At 45.8% G+C, this 18,486-nt stretch overlaps 1 protein-coding gene across 1 annotated transcript; it reads right to left on the reverse strand.

Annotated features, from left to right (window-relative positions):
* Positions 1–2,442: 2,442 nt before the first annotated feature.
* Positions 2,443–17,858, reverse strand: LOC142204494 (uncharacterized). The gene is made up of 3 exons (XM_075275808.1): positions 17,634–17,858; positions 15,615–15,657; positions 2,443–3,803 (listed from the first exon to the last, which is right to left on the reverse strand). Exons 1-3 carry the CDS (start codon positions 17,775–17,777, stop codon positions 2,443–2,445), a joined length of 1,548 nt encoding a protein of 515 aa, XP_075131909.1. The 5' UTR covers positions 17,778–17,858.
* Between the last annotated feature and the right edge of the window lie 628 nt (positions 17,859–18,486).

An 18,486-nucleotide genomic window follows, 5' to 3' on the forward strand; every position in this document is an offset into this window, starting at 1 on the left:
TTTTACAACAGATGGCAGCAATGTGAGAAACAACTGTGAAAGGGCAATGGCTCTAATCCTATGCTTCCCTAAATGCAAACATGGGAGTCTCTGAGTTTTCAGGTCCCTTACCTGGTCATCCAACCGGCTCATTATTATCCTTTGATGTGACATCAGAGGTGCTCTGTATATTAATGAGATTAACTTTATTAACATTGTATTTGCAGGAATTTGCACCTCGGAAACAGAGTATGTAAGGCTGCTACTCTGCTGACTGAGCCACAAGCTCCATTAGGTTGGATAGTGTTTTTTTATATACCAAGCTGCAATAGTATTGTACTGTGCCTACATACTGTATTGGTATATATAGAGGTCTCTATATAACAGTACATTGTACACTTAAACTGTATTTTCTATGCATAAAATGTACTGGCATATAAAGAAATTTATTTATCATACACAGTGCTGTTTTAACAATTAACATGCCAGCTGTGCACTTGCACTGGGCCCTATGGTAGCCAGGGCCCCTTTTTGGACGGTGGTACAGTACATTTGCTGTCCACGGCAGGGGTCCGAGCTACTCCAACTCATTGGAGTCCTCTAGATGCTGGTGAGTTGAAATCAGTGATGAAGTAGGGAGCTGTCTGCTCCCTGCTTCACCACACGGCCGCTGTCTTTGCTTACATTGCGCTAGGAGCAGGAAGCGCAATGTAGTGACATCACTTACATCACACCTGTTACTTCTTAAAGACTCTGGGACCAGAGAGGAGTAAATGAGGGAACGAGGAGTATTATGGTTTGGGCTTTTTTCTGTCATATATACAGTTGAGGACATGAAATTGTGGGGGCAACCGGGGGGTGGGGGGGTGGGTGGCATGTTGCCACTCACAGGAAAAAAGAAACGAGCTGTCCTTTCTTGAGGTGGACTCTGCAGCTGATTCAGCCCTGGCGTCCGTCTTGTGGCAGCACCCTCCGGGGTAGGCCCATTCATTTGAGCCTACTCCGGAGGGGGAAGCCATGACTGTCGTGGCAGGTGCATTTTGGCCCCGTGTGAACTGGGACTAACAAGGTCACTCTCACGTTTGCCATGACTTGCCATTCACAAATTACCCTATGAAGGGCTCTGCCATGTTGCCGTCTCTGTGAATGCTTTCAGTGGGCAAACTTCTGTGAGCTATACAAGGAATTGAGCTATGATAACGTAGCATAACAAGGAAATGGGAGGAAGCAAAAAGGTCCTTGATCCAATGTAATGTCTGATAAAACCATTGACCATTATAAAAGCAGGAATTTTCACTGAAGGTACAAATGCAAATGTGTTTATATGTCTTGTAGGATCCTTATAAGAATGTTTGGTGTACACATTGATTTCTTTTTATATTGATAACACAATGTAAAGTATTTCCTCAAGACTCTAATAGCTTGCATGCACAAGTGAATATTTGGTTGTAATGTGTATTCTTTGAAGTTGTTCCTTTTGAAGTCTTTCTATTGAGGACTTTAAAATATTAAGTACCTGAAGCCAGATGTCTCCTTAACTCATCTCTGCCGAGCCATATTGAAGGCTACGGACACAATAACATTAAGGTGAATTTTGCAGACTTTATTAAGTTCCTTTCTTACTCATAACAGTCTTATGGTGAGTTACCCAAAGGCGGCCTCTAAAGCACCAATAATACTAAGCACTACTAATAAAATAGACATATGATAGTAAAATTGAAACAAGAAAAGATAAGGGGTTGTATGAGCCGAGTAGGGGTCCACAATTTATAAGTCAGAGTGGAAAACATCTACAAAGAACATTATTCCACTATGGAGGGTCTGGAAACTCTGTTAGGGCGCTTGTACGCAATATGACCAAGTCTTGTTTGTGGGAAACGGTTTGTGGGTAGACTGTAGGACCTGGACTGAACTGGGCCATGTGTATAGGAGTCTCTGCACCATAGCCTATGAAACATTAAGCTCCCAAGCAGCCCAATCACTATAGAAGTGAACTGATAACATTACGTCCATTACTGTAGTGATCGGACCGTTCGGGAGCTCACTGCTTCATTGACCATGATTCAGTGGCTCCTATGCACACGGCCGAGTTTGGTCTGGGAAATACAGCCCGATCTCTCCCAAACTGGACTCGGACGTGTGCAGGGACCCTTACACAAATAGCTAATCAATTTCTATGGACACTGTGTAATACTGATGAATAGTAATGACGTCTTATGTGTTCAATGATGATCACAAATATTAGAATAAAAAATTGAAAGTGGATATCCATATTCAAATAGTGGATAGCTCCTCCAAATTATTCACTTTAGTGAACCCAAGGATCCCCAACGACATGCATTTTACTATATGTACTACATATAATATGTGCATACTATACATTGTATATGTATACTAGATTCAAAAGCAAAAAAGGGAAGCAAGCACAATTTATTAGGTGTTTTTATTGTGACCTGTGCCTATTCAAGGGTCTTTTCTTCTAGTTTTGCTTCTCCACTCTCCTCTTTGAGGTTGACTTGGCTCCGTAGTTCGCACAAGGAGTCTCTTAACCGTCGCAAACACGTCAGAAAACCTAAAATCAGACACTTCTGTGGTGTCTCTATCTGAACATGAATATGGGACCAACTTAACTCTTGGGGTAGGTACATCTTCATATTTAGAGTATGATAAGATACGAGGCTTTTGCTGCAGTTTGGTATTAATGTGATGGGTAACATGTGGTGTGGCCCGAAGCTGTACAACAACAGTTTCATTGCCTCCATTTTCTTCTACCACCTCAATTTTATTTATCTTATTTGTGGTTGGAAATTTTGATCCTCCAACCTCTGTCCCTTCCATAATTCCAAATTCTAGAGAATGTATCTGATTTGGCTTAGGGGACTTATCTATGCAGACTTCAGGAGATAAGTCCTGTACAACCTTCTTTCCAAAACGTACGAGGGTTCCTATTGGAAGATCTGTGTCTTTTTCTGAATGTCTTTTTGATCTTTTAAAATTCCTTCTTGGATCTAACTTTTTGGTGTAAATTCTATGTCCAATGGGTGACGGTATTTTTCTTAAGTTGTCAAAGCTATATCCCATGATTGCATGAGTCTTCTTAGGACTTTTAATTTTATCATTTACCATTAAGGAGTCATAGTCGAAATCCAAATGTGGTGGTGCCATGTTTAGTACTGGGATGTCACTTTTGAGTCTTGGGTTAAGTTCTAGCCTGTTACTATCGATGAAACGTTCTTGAGAAACACTAAAACTTTTTTGTTCAGGAGGTATCTGGCAATCTTCAGTGTACATCTGAGCAGATCTCTGAACAATTGGGGGATTGGCCATCATTACATTTTCTAAAAATTTTCTGAGGTAATACATTCTGAGTTTCGAAATATTTATAATAGGCCGATTTGTATAAGACATAAGTGCTTGGTGGTCAGGTCCTTGCATGGGCTTCATGTCCACACATTCCAGAGCTTTACAGGAATTGGTTGTAAGTGATGTTGAGAACAATGGTTTCAATAGTTGTTCGATTTCCTGGAAGTTTGTGAGTTGACGTTTAACTATTATTTTTATTTCATCCACCTTCAGGTCACCATTGTCATCACCAATGGAAATGGAAATAGGAAAATTGCCCGCAAAGTGCTCGCTAGTGCTTATTACCTTTCTTCTCACATTACGGGCAGCTGCCTTAGTACTTGTGGGATCTTCAGCGTTCATCTTAGCGACATTTCTTGGTGATGTTGATCTTTCTAGTATACATTCTGTAAGGGATCCAGTTGAGTGTAAAGTCACATTTGTATTGACATCATGAGGTTGGTTATGATGTAAAGATGGTTCTACAAAGGAAAGATGAACATTAACAAAAAAGGTCATCAATGGCTTCAAATAAACTAAAAATGTACCTACATCTAGCAAAAAATAAAATTTTTGTGAATATGTAATTTTTGAGCATAGAATGAAAAATAAACTACATATCCACTTATACATACATTCACATGCATATTCATTGAAAGGGGGGCAACACGGTGGCTCAGTGGTTAGTACTGCAGCATTGCAGCGCTGAAGTCCTTGGTTCGAATCCTGCCAAGGACAACAACTGCAAGGAGATTGTATGTTCTCCCCGTGTTTGCATGGATTTCTTCCTATACATACTGACAGGGAAATATGTGCATTGTGAGTCCTATATGGGGCTCACAATCTACATAAAAAATGGAAAAAAAAATGAAAGAGAATGTGCACAAAGTGTAGACATTGGTTGAGATTTAGCAGAGGGATTTTTCTGCAATGTGTGGATGGGATTCTCTTTGCAGTGACTGTAAGTGCCTAAAGGGGTTTTTCTGGTTTTCTATAATGAATGGCCTATCCTTAGTCCTGGCCATCAATACCATATTGTTGAGGGTCTAACTCTTGGTACCCCCACAATTAGCTGTTTTAAGGGGCTGCTGTGTCCCTTTCATTACTTACCTTGCAGAATCCTGTACATTTAGTAGTAGATACTAGAGATGAGCGAACAGTGTTCTATCGAACTCATGTTCGATCGGATATTAGGCTGTTCGGCATGTTCGAATCGAATCGAACACCGCGTGGTAAAGTGCGCCATTACTCGATTCCCCTCCCACCTTCCCTGGCGCCTTTTTTGCTCCAATAACAGCGCAGGGTAGGTGGGACAGGAACTACGACACCGGTGACGTTGAGAAAAGTAGGCAAAACCCATTGGCTGCCGAAAACATGTGACCTCTAATTTAAAAGAACAGTGCCGCCCAGGTTCGCGTCATTCTGAGCTTGCAATTCACCGAGGACGGAGGTTTCCGTCCAGCTAGCTAGGGCTTAGATTCTGGGTAGGCAGGGACAGGCTAGGATAGGAAGGAGAAGACAACCACAACAGCTCTTGTAAGAGCTAAATTCCAGGGAGAAGCTTGTCAGTGTAACGTGGCACTGACGGGCTCAATCGCCGCAACCCAGCTTTCCCAGGATCCTGAATGGAATACACTGTCAGTGTATTCCCGTATACCCGATATATACCCCCGATACCCGTTCCAACGGTGTGCCCCCCCACCTTCACCCCAGAAATACCCTGCAAGTCCCCTAGCAATAGAATTGGGGCTATATACACCCACTATTTTTGCTACTGCCATATAGTGCCATTGTCTCACTGGGAATTCAAAGAATATATTGGGCTTACATATAACTTCAATTCCAGGGAGAAGCTTGTCAGTGTAACGTGGCACTGACGGGCTCAATCGCCGCAACCCAGCTTTCCCAGGATCCTGAATGGAACACACTGACAGTGTATTCCCGTATACCCCATATATACACCCCAAATCACCGTTCCAACGGTGTGCCCCCCCACCTTCACCTCAGAAATACCCTGCAAGTCCCCTAGCAATAGAATTGGGGCTATATACACCCACAATTTTTGCTACTGGTATATAGTGCCATTGTCTGACTGGGAATTCAAAGAATATATTGGGGTTACGTGCACCCACAATTTTTACTACTGGTATACAGTGCCAGTTTCTGACTGGGAATTCAAAGAATATATTGGGGTTACAAATACCCTCATTTCTTGCTACTGCCATATAGTGCCAGTTTCTGACTGGTAATTCAAAGAATATATTGGGGTTACGTACACCCACAATTTTTACTACTGGTATACAGTGCCATTGTCTGACTGGGAATTCAAAGAATATATTGGGGTTATAAATACCCACATTTCTTGCTACTGCCATATAGTGCCAGTTTCTGACTGGGAATTCAAAGAATATATTGGGGTTACGTGCACCCACAATTTTTACTACTGGTATACAGTGCCATTGTCTGACTGGGAATTCAAAGAATATATTGGGGTTACAAATTCCCTCATTTCTTGCTACTGCCATATAGTGCCAGTTTCTGACTGGGAATTCAAAGAATATATTGGGGTTACGTGCACCCACAATTTTTACTACTGGTATACAGTGCCATTGTCTGACTGGGAATTCAAAGAATATATTGGGGTTATAAATACCCTCATTTCTTGCTACTGGTATATAGTGCCATTGTCTGACTGGGAATTCAAAGAATATATTGGGGTTACGTGCACCCACAATTTTTACTACTGGTATACAGTGCCAGTTTCTGACTGGGAATTCAAAGAATATATTGGGGTTACAAATACCCTCATTTCTTGCTGCTGCCATATAGTGCCAGTTTCTGACTGGTAATTCAAAGAATATATTGGGGTTACGTGCACCCACAATTTTTACTACTGGTATACAGTGCCATTGTCTGACTGGGAATTCAAAGAATATATTGGGGTTACAAATACCCTCATTTCTTGCTACTGCCATATAGTGCCAGTTTCTGACTGGTAATTCAAAGAATATATTGGGGTTACGTGCACCCACAATTTTTACTACTGGTATACAGTGCCATTGTCTGACTGGGAATTCAAAGAATATATTGGGGTTATAAATACCCTCATTTCTTGCTACTGCCATATAGTGCCAGTTTCTGACTGGTAATTCAAAGAATATATTGGGGTTACGTGCACCCACAATTTTTACTACTGGTATACAGTGCCATTGTCTGACTGGGAATTCAAAGAATATATTGGGGTTATAAATACCCTCATTTCTTGCTACTGCCATATAGTGCCAGTTTCTGACTGGGAATTCAAAGAATATATTGGGGTTACGTGCACCCACAATTTTTACTACTGGTATACAGTGCCATTGTCTGACTGGGAATTCAAAGAATATATTGGGGTTACAAATACCCTCATTTCTTGCTACTGCCATATAGTGCCAGTTTCTGACTGGTAATTCAAAGAATATATTGGGGTTACGTGCACCCACAATTTTTACTACTGGTATACAGTGCCATTGTCTGACTGGGAATTCAAAGAATATATTGGGGTTACGTGCACCCACAATTTTTACTACTGGTATATAGTGCCATTGTCTGACTGGGAATTCAAAGAATATATTGGGGTTACGTGCACCCACAATTTTTACTACTGGTATACAGTGCCAGTTTCTGACTGGGAATTCAAAGAATATATTGGGGTTACAAATACCCTCATTTCTTGCTACTGCCATATAGTGCCAGTTTCTGACTGGTAATTCAAAGAATATATTGGGGTTACGTGCACCCACAATTTTTACTACTGGTATACAGTGCCATTGTCTGACTGGGAATTCAAAGAATATATTGGGGTTACGTGCACCCACAATTTTTACTACTGGTATACAGTGCCAGTTTCTGACTGGGAATTCAAAGAATATATTGGGGTTACAAATACCCTCATTTCTTGCTACTTGCCATATAGTGCCAGTTTCTGACTGGTAATTCAAAGAATATATTGGGGTTACGTGCACCCACAATTTTTACTACTGGTATACAGTGCCATTGTCTGACTGGGAATTCAAAGAATATATTGGGGTTACGTGCACCCACAATTTTTACTACTGGTATATAGTGCCATTGTCTGACTGGGAATTCAAAGAATATATTGGGGTTACGTGCACCCACAATTTTTACTACTGGTATACAGTGCCATTGTCTGACTGGGAATTCAAAGAATATATTGGGGTTACGTGCACCCACAATTTTTACTACTGGTATATAGTGCCATTGTCTGACTGGGAATTCAAAGAATATATTGGGGTTACGTGCACCCACAATTTTTGCTACTGGTATATAGTGCCAATTTCTAACTGGGAATTCAAAATGCGCAAGGCTCCCGGAAAGGGACGTGGACGAGGCCGTGGGCGAGGTCGGGGGAATGGTTCTGGGGAGCAAGGTAGCAGTGAAGCCACAGGGCGTCCCGTGCCTACTCCTGTGGGGCAGCAAGCATTGCGCCACTCCACAGTGCCAGGGTTGCTTGCCACATTAACTAAACTGCAGGGTACAAACCTTAGTAGGCCCGAGAACCAGGAACAGGTCTTGCAATGGCTGTCAGAGAACGCTTACAGCACATTGTCCAGCAGCCAGTCAGACTCTGCCTCCTCTCCTCCTATTACCCAACAGTCTTGTCCTCCTTCCTCACAAAATTCCCAAGCTTCACAGAACAATAACCCCAACTGTCCCTGCTCCCCAGAGCTGTTCTCCGCTCCTTTCATTGTCCCTCAACCTGCCTCTCCACGTCACGATTCCACGAACCTAACAGAGGAGCATCTGTGTCCAGATGCTCAAACACTAGAGTCTCCTCCATCTCCGTTCGATTTGGTGGTGGATGACCAGCAACCCACCCTCATCGACGATGATGTGACGCAGTTGCCGTCAGGGCATCCAGTTGACCGGCGCATTGTGCGGGAGGAGGAGATGAGACAGGAGTTGGAAGAGGAAGTGGTGGATGATGAGGACACTGACCCGACCTGGACAGGGGGGATGTCAAGCGGGGAAAGTAGTGTGGATGTTGAGGCAAGTGCAGCACCAAAAAGGGTAGCTAGAGGCAGAGGCAGAGGTCAGCAGCTTAGGCGAAGCCAGGCCACACCCGGAATCTCCCAAGATGTTCCAGTTCGTACCCAGCCCCGAAAAACTCCCACCTCGAGGGCACGTTTCTCGAAGGTGTGGAGTTTTTTCAAGGAATGCGCCGAGGACAGATATAGTGTTGTCTGCACAATTTGCCTCTCGAAATTGATTAGGGGCTCTGAGAAGAGCAACCTGTCCACCACTTCAATGCGCCGTCATTTGGAATCCAAGCACTGGAATCAGTGGCAGGCAGCAACGGCAGGACAAAGGCCGCCTGCCGTTCACGCCACTGCCACTGCCTCTGCCACTGCCTCTGCCTCTGCCACTGCCACTGCTGACTGTGCTGGCGATGCACTCCAGAGGACGAGCCAGGACACCACTTCATCTGCCTCCGCCACTTTGTTGACTTCTCCCTCATCCTCCCCTGTTCCTGTCTTATCTCCTTCTCCTGCACCATCAAAGGCACCATCAGGCGCTTCTTTACAACAACCCACCATCTCTCAGACATTGGAGTGGCGGCAGAAATACACTGCTAACCACCCACACGCGCAAGCCTTGAACGCCAACATCGCTAAACTGCTGGCCCAGGAGATGTTGGCGTTCCGGCTTGTTGAAACTCCCGCCTTCCTGGACCTGATGGCAACTGCGGCACCTCGCTATGCCGTCCCTAGCCGTCACTACTTCTCCCGGTGTGCCGTCCCCGCCTTGCACCAGCACGTGTCACTCAACATCAGGCGGGCCCTTAGTTCCGCGCTTTGCACAAAGGTCCACTTGACCACCGACGCGTGGACAAGTGCATGAGGACAGGGACGCTACATTTCACTGACGGCACACTGGGTGAATGTAGTTGAGGCTGGGACTGCTTCCCAAACTGGCCCGGTGTACCTCGTCTCCCCGCCTAACATTCCTGGCAGGGACACGAGAAGAACACCCCCCTCCTCCTCCTCCTCTACCGCCTCCTCCTCCGCCACCGCCTCCTCCTCCGCCACCGCCTCCTCCTCCGCTGTTAGATTGACCCCAGCTACGAGTTGGAAACGTTGCAGCACTGGCGTTGGTAGACGTCAGCAGGCTGTGCTGAAGCTGATCAGCTTGGGGGACAGACAGCACACTGCCTCCGAGGTGAGGGATGCCCTCCTCGATGAGACGGCAATATGGTTTGAGCCGCTGCACCTGGGCCCAGGCATGGTCGTTTGTGATAACGGCCGGAACCTGGTAGCAGCTCTGGAGCTTGCTGGACTCCAACATGTTCCATGCCTGGCCCACGTCTTCAACCTAGTGGTGCAACGTTTCCTAAAGAGCTACCCCAATGTTCCAGAGCTACTGGTGAAAGTGCGGCGCATGTGCGCCCACTTTCGCAAGTCGACAGTAGCCGCTGCTAGCTTAAAATCTCTCCAGCAACGCCTGCATGTGCCACAACACCGGCTTTTGTGCGACGTCCCCACACGCTGGAACTCAACGTTTCAGATGTTGAATAGAGTGGTTGAGCAGCAGAGACCTTTGATGGAATACCAGCTACAAAACCCTAGGGTGCCACAAAGTCAGCTGCCTCAGTTTCTCATCCATGAGTGGCCATGGATGAGAGACCTTTGTGACATCCTACGGGTGTTTGAGGAGTCCACAAGGAGGGTGAGCTCTGAGGATGCGATGGTGAGCCTTACAATCCCGCTCTTGTGTGTTCTGAGAGAATCCCTGATTGACATCAGGGATAACTCAGATCACACAGAGGAGTTAGGGATAGCATCCGATCCGTCACAGCTGGAGAGTAGGTCCACACATCTGTCCGCTTCACTGCGTTTAATGGAGGAGGAGGAGGAGGAGGAGGAAGAAGAGTTGTCCGATGATGTGATGGTGATACAGGAGGCTTCCGGGCAACTTCGAATCGTCCCATTGTTGCAGCGCGGATGGGTAGACATGGAGGATGAGGAGGAAATGGAGATTGAACTTTCCGGTGGGGCCAGAGGAGTCATGCCAACTAACACTGTGGCAGACATGGCTGAGTTCATGTTGGGGTGCTTTACAACCGACAAGCGTATTGTCAAAATCATGGAGGACAACCAGTACTGGATCTTTGCTATCCTTGACCCCCGGTATAAAAACAACATCTCGTCTTTTATTCCGGTAGAGGGGAGGGCCAATCGCATCAATGCTTGCCACAGGCAATTGGTGCAGAATATGATGGAGATGTTTCCAGCATGTGACTTTGGCGGCAGGGAGGGCAGTTCCTCCAGTAGGCAACCAAGTTCTCACCGGGCCACACAAACGAGGGGCACACTGTCTAAGGTCTGGGACACCTTGATGGCACCCCCTCGCCAAAGTGCCGCCACGGAGGGTCCTAGTGTCACCAGGCGTGAGAAGTATAGGCGCATGTTGCGGGAATACCTTTCCGACCACAGCCCTGTCCTCTCCGACCCCTCTGCGCCCTACACGTATTGGGTGTCGAAGTTGGACCGGTGGCTTGAACTTGCCCTATATGCCTTGGAGGTGCTGTCCTGTCCTGCCGCCAGCGTCCTATCTGAGAGGGTGTTCAGTGCAGCCGGTGGCATCATCACTGACAAGCGCACCCGTCTGTCAGCTGAGAGTGCCGACCGGCTCACTTTGATAAAAATGAACCACCACTGGATAGAGCCTTCATTTTTGGGCCCACCTGTGTAAAGCACCCCAACATGAAACTCCATGTCTGTACTCAACCTCTCCAATTCCTCCGCATCCTCATACTCATCCACCATAAGCGTTGCACAATTCTGCTAATACTAGGCTCCCTCCACCCTGATTTCCCCCAACTCTGCTGGTTAGAGGCTCCCTCCACCCTGCTTTCCCACAACTCTGCTGGTTAGAGGCTCCCTCCACCCTGATTTCCACCAACTCTGCTGGTTAGAGGCTCCCTCCACCATGAATTGGTCCAAACTGGGCTGTTTAGCGGCTCCCTCCACCATGAATTGGTCCAAACTGGGGTTTTTAGAGGCTCCCTCCACCATGAATTGGTCCAAACTGGGCTGTTTAGAGGCTCCCTCCACCATGAATTGGTCCAAACTGGGGTTTTTAGAGGCTCCCTCCACCATGAATTGGTCCAAACTGGGCTGGTTAGAGGCTCCCTCCACCATGAATTTGCCCAAACTGGCCTGTTTAGAGGCTCCCTCCACCATGAATTTGCCCAAACTGGCCTGTTTAGAGGCTCCCTCCACCATGAATTGGTCCAAACTGGGGTTTTTAGAGGCTCTCTCCACCATGAATTGGTCCAAACTGGGCTGTTTAGAGGCTCCCTCCATCATGAATTGGTCCAAACTGGGGTTTTTAGAGGCTCCCTCCACCATGAATTGGTCCAAACTGGGGTTTTTAGAGGCTCCCTCCACCATGAATTGGTCCAAACTGGGCTGTTTAGAGGCTCCCTCCATCATGAATTGGTCCAAACTGGGGTTTTTAGAGGCTCCCTCCACCATGAATTGGTCCAAACTGGGGTTTTTAGAGGCTCCCTCCACCATGAATTGGTCCAAACTGGGGTTTTTAGAGGCTCCCTCCACCATGAATTGGTCCAAACTGGGCTGTTTAGAGGCTCCCTCCACCATGAATTGGTCCAAACTGGGGTTTTTAGAGGCTCCCTCCACCATGAATTGGTCCAAACTGGGCTGTTTAGAGGCTCCCTCCACCATGAATTGGTCCAAACTGGGGTTTTTAGAGGCTCCCTCCACCATGAATTGGTCCAAACTGGGGTTTTTAGAGGCTCCCTCCACCATGAATTTGCCCAAACTGGGCTGTTTAGAGGCTCCCTCCACCATGAATTTGCCCAAACTGGGCTGTTTAGAGGCTCCCTCCACCATGAATTGGTCCAAACTGGGGTTTTTAGAGGCTCCCTCCACCATGAATTGGTCCAAACTGGGGGTTTTTAGAGGCTCCCTCCACCATGAATTTGCCCAAACTGGGCTGTTTAGAGGCTCCCTCCACCATGAATTTGCCCAAACTGGGCTGTTTAGAGGCTCCCTCCACCATGAATTGGTCCAAACTGGGGTTTTTAGAGGCTCCCTCCACCATGAATTGGTCCAAACTGGGGGTTTTTAGAGGCTCCCTCCACCATGAATTTGCCCAAACTGGGCTGTTTAGAGGCTCCCTCCACCATGAATTGGTCCAAACTGGGCTGTTTAGAGGCTCCCTCCATCATGAATTGGTCCAAACTGGGGTTTTTAGAGGCTCCCTCCACCATGAATTGGTCCAAACTGGGGTTTTTAGAGGCTCCCTCCACCATGAATTGGTCCAAACTGGGCTGTTTAGAGGCTCCCTCCACCATGAATTGGTCCAAACTGGGGTTTTTAGAGGCTCCCTCCACCATGAATTGGTCCAAACTGGGCTGTTTAGAGGCTCCCTCCACCATGAATTGGTCCAAACTGGGGTTTTTAGAGGCTCCCTCCACCATGAATTGGTCCAAACTGGGGTTTTTAGAGGCTCCCTCCACCATGAATTTGCCCAAACTGGGCTGTTTAGAGGCTCCCTCCACCATGAATTGGTCCAAACTGGGGTTTTTAGAGGCTCCCTCCACCATGAATTGGTCCAAACTGGGGGGTTTTAGAGGCTCCCTCCACCATGAATTTGCCCAAACTGGGCTGTTTAGAGGCTCCCTCCACCATGCATTTGCCCAAACTGAGCTGTTTAGAGGCTCCCTCCACCATGAATTGGTCCAAACTGGGGTTTTTAGAGGCTTCCTCCACCATGAATTGGTCCAAACTGGGGTTTTTTAGAGGCTCCCTCCACCATGAATTTGCCCAAACTGGGCTGTTTAGAGGCTCCCTCCACCATGAATTGGTCCAAACTGGGCTGTTTAGAGGCTCCCTCCATCATGAATTGGTCCAAACTGGGGTTTTTAGAGGCTCCCTCCACCATGAATTTGTCCAAACTGGGGTTTTTAGAGGCTCCCTCCACCATGAATTGGTCCAAACTGGGGTTTTTAGAGGCTCCCTCCACCATGAATTGGTCCAAACTGGGGTTTTTAGAGGCTCCCTCCACCATGAATTGGTCCAAACTGGGCTGTTTAGAGGCTCCCTCCACCATGAATTGGTCCAAACTGGGGTTTTTAGAGGCTCCCTCCACCATGAATTGGTCCAAACTGGGCTGTTTAGAGGCTCCCTCCACCATGAATTGGTCCAAACTGGGGTTTTTAGAGGCTCCCTCCACCATGAATTGGTCCAAACTGGGGGTTTTTAGAGGCTCCCTCCACCATGAATTTGCCCAAACTGGGCTGTTTAGAGGCTCCCTCCACCATGAATTGGTCCAAACTGGGGTTTTTAGAGGCTCCCTCCACCATGAATTGGTCCAAACTGGGGGTTTTTAGAGGCTCCCTCCACCATGAATTTGCCCAAACTGGGCTGTTTAGAGGCTCCCTCCACCATGAATTGGTCCAAACTGGGGTTTTTAGAGGCTCCCTCCACCATGAATTGGTCCAAACTGGGGGTTTTTAGAGGCTCCCTCCACCATGAATTTGCCCAAACTGGGCTGTTTAGAGGCTCCCTCCACCATGAATTGGTCCAAACTGGGGTTTTTAGAGGCTCCCTCCACCATGAATTGGTCCAAACTGGGGTTTTTAGAGGCTCCCTCCACCATGAATTGGTCCAAACTGGGGTTTTTAGAGGCTCCCTCCACCATGAATTTGCCCAAACTGAGCTGTTTAGAGGCTCCCTCCACCATGAATTGGTCCAAACTGGGGTTTTTAGAGGCTCCCTCCACCATGAATTGGTCCAAACTGGGGGTTTTTAGAGGCTCCCTCCACCATGAATTTGCCCAAACTGGGCTGTTTAGAGGCTCCCTCCACCATGAATTGGTCCAAACTGGGGTTTTTAGAGGCTCCCTCCACCATGAATTTGCCCAAACTGGGCTGTTTAGAGGCTCCCTCCATCATGAATTGGTCCAAACTGGGGTTTTTAGAGGCTCCCTCCACCATGAATTGGTCCAAACTGGGGTTTTTAGAGGCTCCCTCCACCATGAATTGGTCCAAACTGGGCTGTTTAGAGGCTCCCTCCACCATGAATTGGTCCAAACTGGGGTTTTTAGAGGCTCCCTCCACCATGAATTGGTCCAAACTGGGCTGTTTAGAGGCTCCCTCCACCATGAATTGGTCCAAACTGGGTTTTTTAGAGGCTCCCTCCACCATGAATTGGTCCAAACTGGGGTTTTTAGAGGCTCCCTCCACCATGAATTGGTCCAAACTGGGGTTTTTAGAGGCTCCCTCCACCATGAATTTGCCCAAACTCTGCTGGTTAGAGGCTCAATCCACCCTGATTTTCAAAACAAATGTTGGTGCCAACCTCAACTTACTACAAGGGCCAAATTCACTGCTGGTGACAAGCTCTCCTCACTGCAAGTGCCAAATACACATGTTTCAAGGTGTTTTCCTACTGTCAGAGAGGTGGTATTGAGTGTGTAAAGTGTGTAGTTGTTAGGCTGTGATGTTGGGGTAATAGAGGGTCTTTGGTGTGTTAGATGCCCCCAGACATGCTTCCCCTGCTGTCCCAGTGTCATTCCAGAGGTGTTGGCATCATTTCCTGGGGTGTCATAGTGGACTTGGTGACCCTCCAGACACGGATTTGGGTTTCCCCCTTAACGAGTATCTGTTCCCCATAGACTATAATGGGGTTCGAAACCCGTTCGAACACACGAACATTGAGCGGCTGTTCGAATCGAATTTCGAACCTCGAACATTTTAGTGTTCGCTCATCTCTAGTAGATACGCCTCATATTACAGGCATTACGCATTCTTCCATTCAACTGAATATGACTGGGTTCCAATACTAGACAGCACCGCTAATAAAAGTACAAAGCTGTGCTATATGGAGCATTGTAAACAATGAAGGGGACGCAGTACTTATATGTTCCCATCAAACAGCTGATCAGAGGGGGTGCTGAGAGCTGGACCGACAAGAACTTAATATTGATTGGGTATTCTAAGGATAACCACCAAAAAGTGACTAGATTCTATTCATTTCTATAGGACACTCAGCGCCAGTTCCTACATGATTCAGGTTCGGGGTGAGACCGATGCAAACTGATATCAGTAGGTCTTCAGTCTTCAGTTTAGATCAGCTGCAGTATATAAAAACTGCAAGTGTGACTTGAGCTTTATGGTATTGGAGCACAATTCCAAATTGTCATAACATCTACTTTAGACAAGTATTTCGAAAAAAACATAAGGAAAATATCATTAAACAGAATACCTTTGTTGCGGCGATTAGTTTCCTTCCCAGAATGCAAAGCAGCCTGTGTTACAAAGAGATGTTAGGAAAAACAAAGTTAGGACACATAATATACATTGGGGGAAATTCATTGTCCTATCCACTCTGGTTATCTGGCATAGATGGGTGATAAAATGGCGCACATTTGGCTGAAGGCCCTTTCAGGCATTATTGCAGTATATTGTAAGAACAATAAGAAAGTTTAAAAAAAAAAAAAAAAAGTTTTAAAACATATATTAAAAAAACTAAAAGAAAAAAAAAATCAAATCAATATCTTTTCCAAATTTTACAAATGGTAAAAAATAACCACATTAGGCATTACTGTATCCAAAAATGCCCGAACTATTATAACAGAAAAAAAAAAATCAAAATGTACAAACATACCCATAATGGTACCAATAGAAACGACATCTTGTCCCACAAAAGAAAAGCTCTTAGCTGCAGAAAAGCTGATATGACATCATGTATGAAGACTTATAGAGCCAGAGAACACAATGCCCACCAAAGAGGGGCTTCAATAATGCATTATTAGCATTAGTATTATGTATTTTTAGGCACTGTTCATTCCCTGGTGCTTCTCATTTGAAGAGGGGTTTATATTAATAACTCAAAATACACAAGAACAAGTTCAATAGACTAACATCATGTGATACAGAAGGCCCTGCCCCCGAGGGCTTACAATCTATGAAGAGAGGGGGATAGAGAAAGTCAACGCAGGTTGAAGCTTTTCAGATGGTGATGTGGTGGCAGCAGAGTTATTGAACAATGCTGGCTGAAGACATGAGAATCTTCAGGACCATCTTGAATCCTGTGATTGTGGGGGTCAGTCTTATGTGTCTTGGTAAGGAGTTCCAGAGTATGGGGGATGCACGGGAGAAATCTTGGAGGTGGTTGTGTGAGGAGCAGATAAGAGCGGAGTAGGAGGTTTTGAGAGGATCGGAGGTTATGTCTGAGCAGGTAGCTGGAGGCTAGGTCAAAGATATATGGAGAGGACAGGTTGTGGATGACTTTATATGTCGGAGTTAGCATTTTAACCTTTATTCACAGGATGATGGGTAGCCATTAGTCAGTGAAAGGATTGGGAAATGGGAGAGGCTGTTGAAAGGCAGAATGAAAGTGAATTCTCAGTTAAAGGAAAACCATCAGAAGTAAATTGGTTATAGCACCACCAACAAGGGGGCGTAACTTTAGAGGGTGCAGTCGCACTGGGCCAGGAGCCTTATGGGCCCAAAAGCACTGACATCAGTACTGAGATTGCAGCTTCCATCTAGCCCATAAACCAAGGAGACCCACAGATTACCCTAACCATACTGAGGGTGATTAAACTCCTTAATACCTGTAACCATCACTATCAAGAATTCACTGTAGGGATCAGGTAGGGCGCCCTGGACAAAAGATTGCACCAGGCCCACAAGACTTTAGTTACACCATTGGCCACCAGCACCACTTTTCAATCATGTCTATGCTTTAGTAAGGCCAGTTGGTGACATTCTATACATAACTTTATTGTGTCAATGTGCAATCTTGCTGCTAGGACTGTTTTTTATTTCATATAGAAACGAAATGTTTGGTGCATTGGGGTGCGGCTAGATAAATGTTTGGTGCATTGGGGTCCGGCTAGATAAATGTTTGGTGCATTGGGGTGCGGCTAAATAAATGTTTGGTGCATTGGGGTGGGCCTAGATCTGCACCATCTTTGCTGCAAATTGTTATCGATTAGACACGTCAGTCTCCCTGTTTTGACTATGGCACTGCATGGTAAACCCAAAAGATAATGGGTGCTCCAGCAAGTGTAGCCCCACCCCCAGTCATAAGTCAGCTGCATATGGTATAAAAGTTTAATTCCTCAGAAAAAAATTTACACTTTGACACAAGAAATGTATTTTTATTAAACCACAAACAGATCCCACAACAGTATATATGTGGTTTAGAAGTGACTTTGGTGACTGTAAATTCTGTTTAAAGGATTGCGTATGACTACAGTACATTCTTCACAATTACCTTTCTTTTGGTGGTCTTAGATTGGTATATCCATTCAATTTGTTTGAAGATGAAATATAAAATATTCAGCACAATGAAGCAGCAGAAAAGAAGATCATTTGTTAAGACTTTCAGGATGAGCTCAAGGATGTCATATGGTGCCATTGCCGATAACAGTTGAGGCTGAAACAGAGAATGATACCTTTGGTTACAAAGTACTTTTCTGTCCGTAACTTTCAGTTTGAAAATGGTGGACACCCAGCAGACCTCATTATAGTCAATGGGGTTTGTCAGGTCCTGCAGCGAACCTGTTTGACGGAGAGCTTGCTACAGATATGAACCTAGCATAAGGCTATGGCTACACTATAACTTCCATTATGCAACAAAAGATTGCTGTGTCGCTTTGGGACTCTATCACACATTAGTGAATGGAGTCACTTTGGAACCCTCAAGTTGACATGAGTGAACGAGTTACAGGGCGACACAGCGATCCACATGACGGGAGTCATGGCTGATTTATCAAATACAATGGTTTTCACCTGCCAGAGTTTTGCACCTATTTTTTTTTTCTTTTATGTAGATTGCAATCCCCATATAGTTATCACAATGTATATTTCTTTTCCCTATCAGTATGTCTTTGCAGAATGGGAGGAAATCCACACAAACATGGGGAGAACATACAAACTCCTTGCAGAAGTTGTTCCTGGCGGGATACAAACCCAGGACTCCAGCACTGCAAGACTACAATGCTAACCACTGAGCCACTGTGTTGCCCCAGTTTTGCACCTTTTTTATGAGGTGCTCACATCGTGGTAAATTAGTCACGTCCTCTGGGGACCATGTGCCTAAACAGAGCTCCACACCAACTCCTACG

This window comes from Leptodactylus fuscus, chromosome 5 (assembly GCF_031893055.1).
Source record: "Leptodactylus fuscus isolate aLepFus1 chromosome 5, aLepFus1.hap2, whole genome shotgun sequence".
Classification (NCBI taxonomy): domain Eukaryota; kingdom Metazoa; phylum Chordata; class Amphibia; order Anura; family Leptodactylidae; genus Leptodactylus; species Leptodactylus fuscus.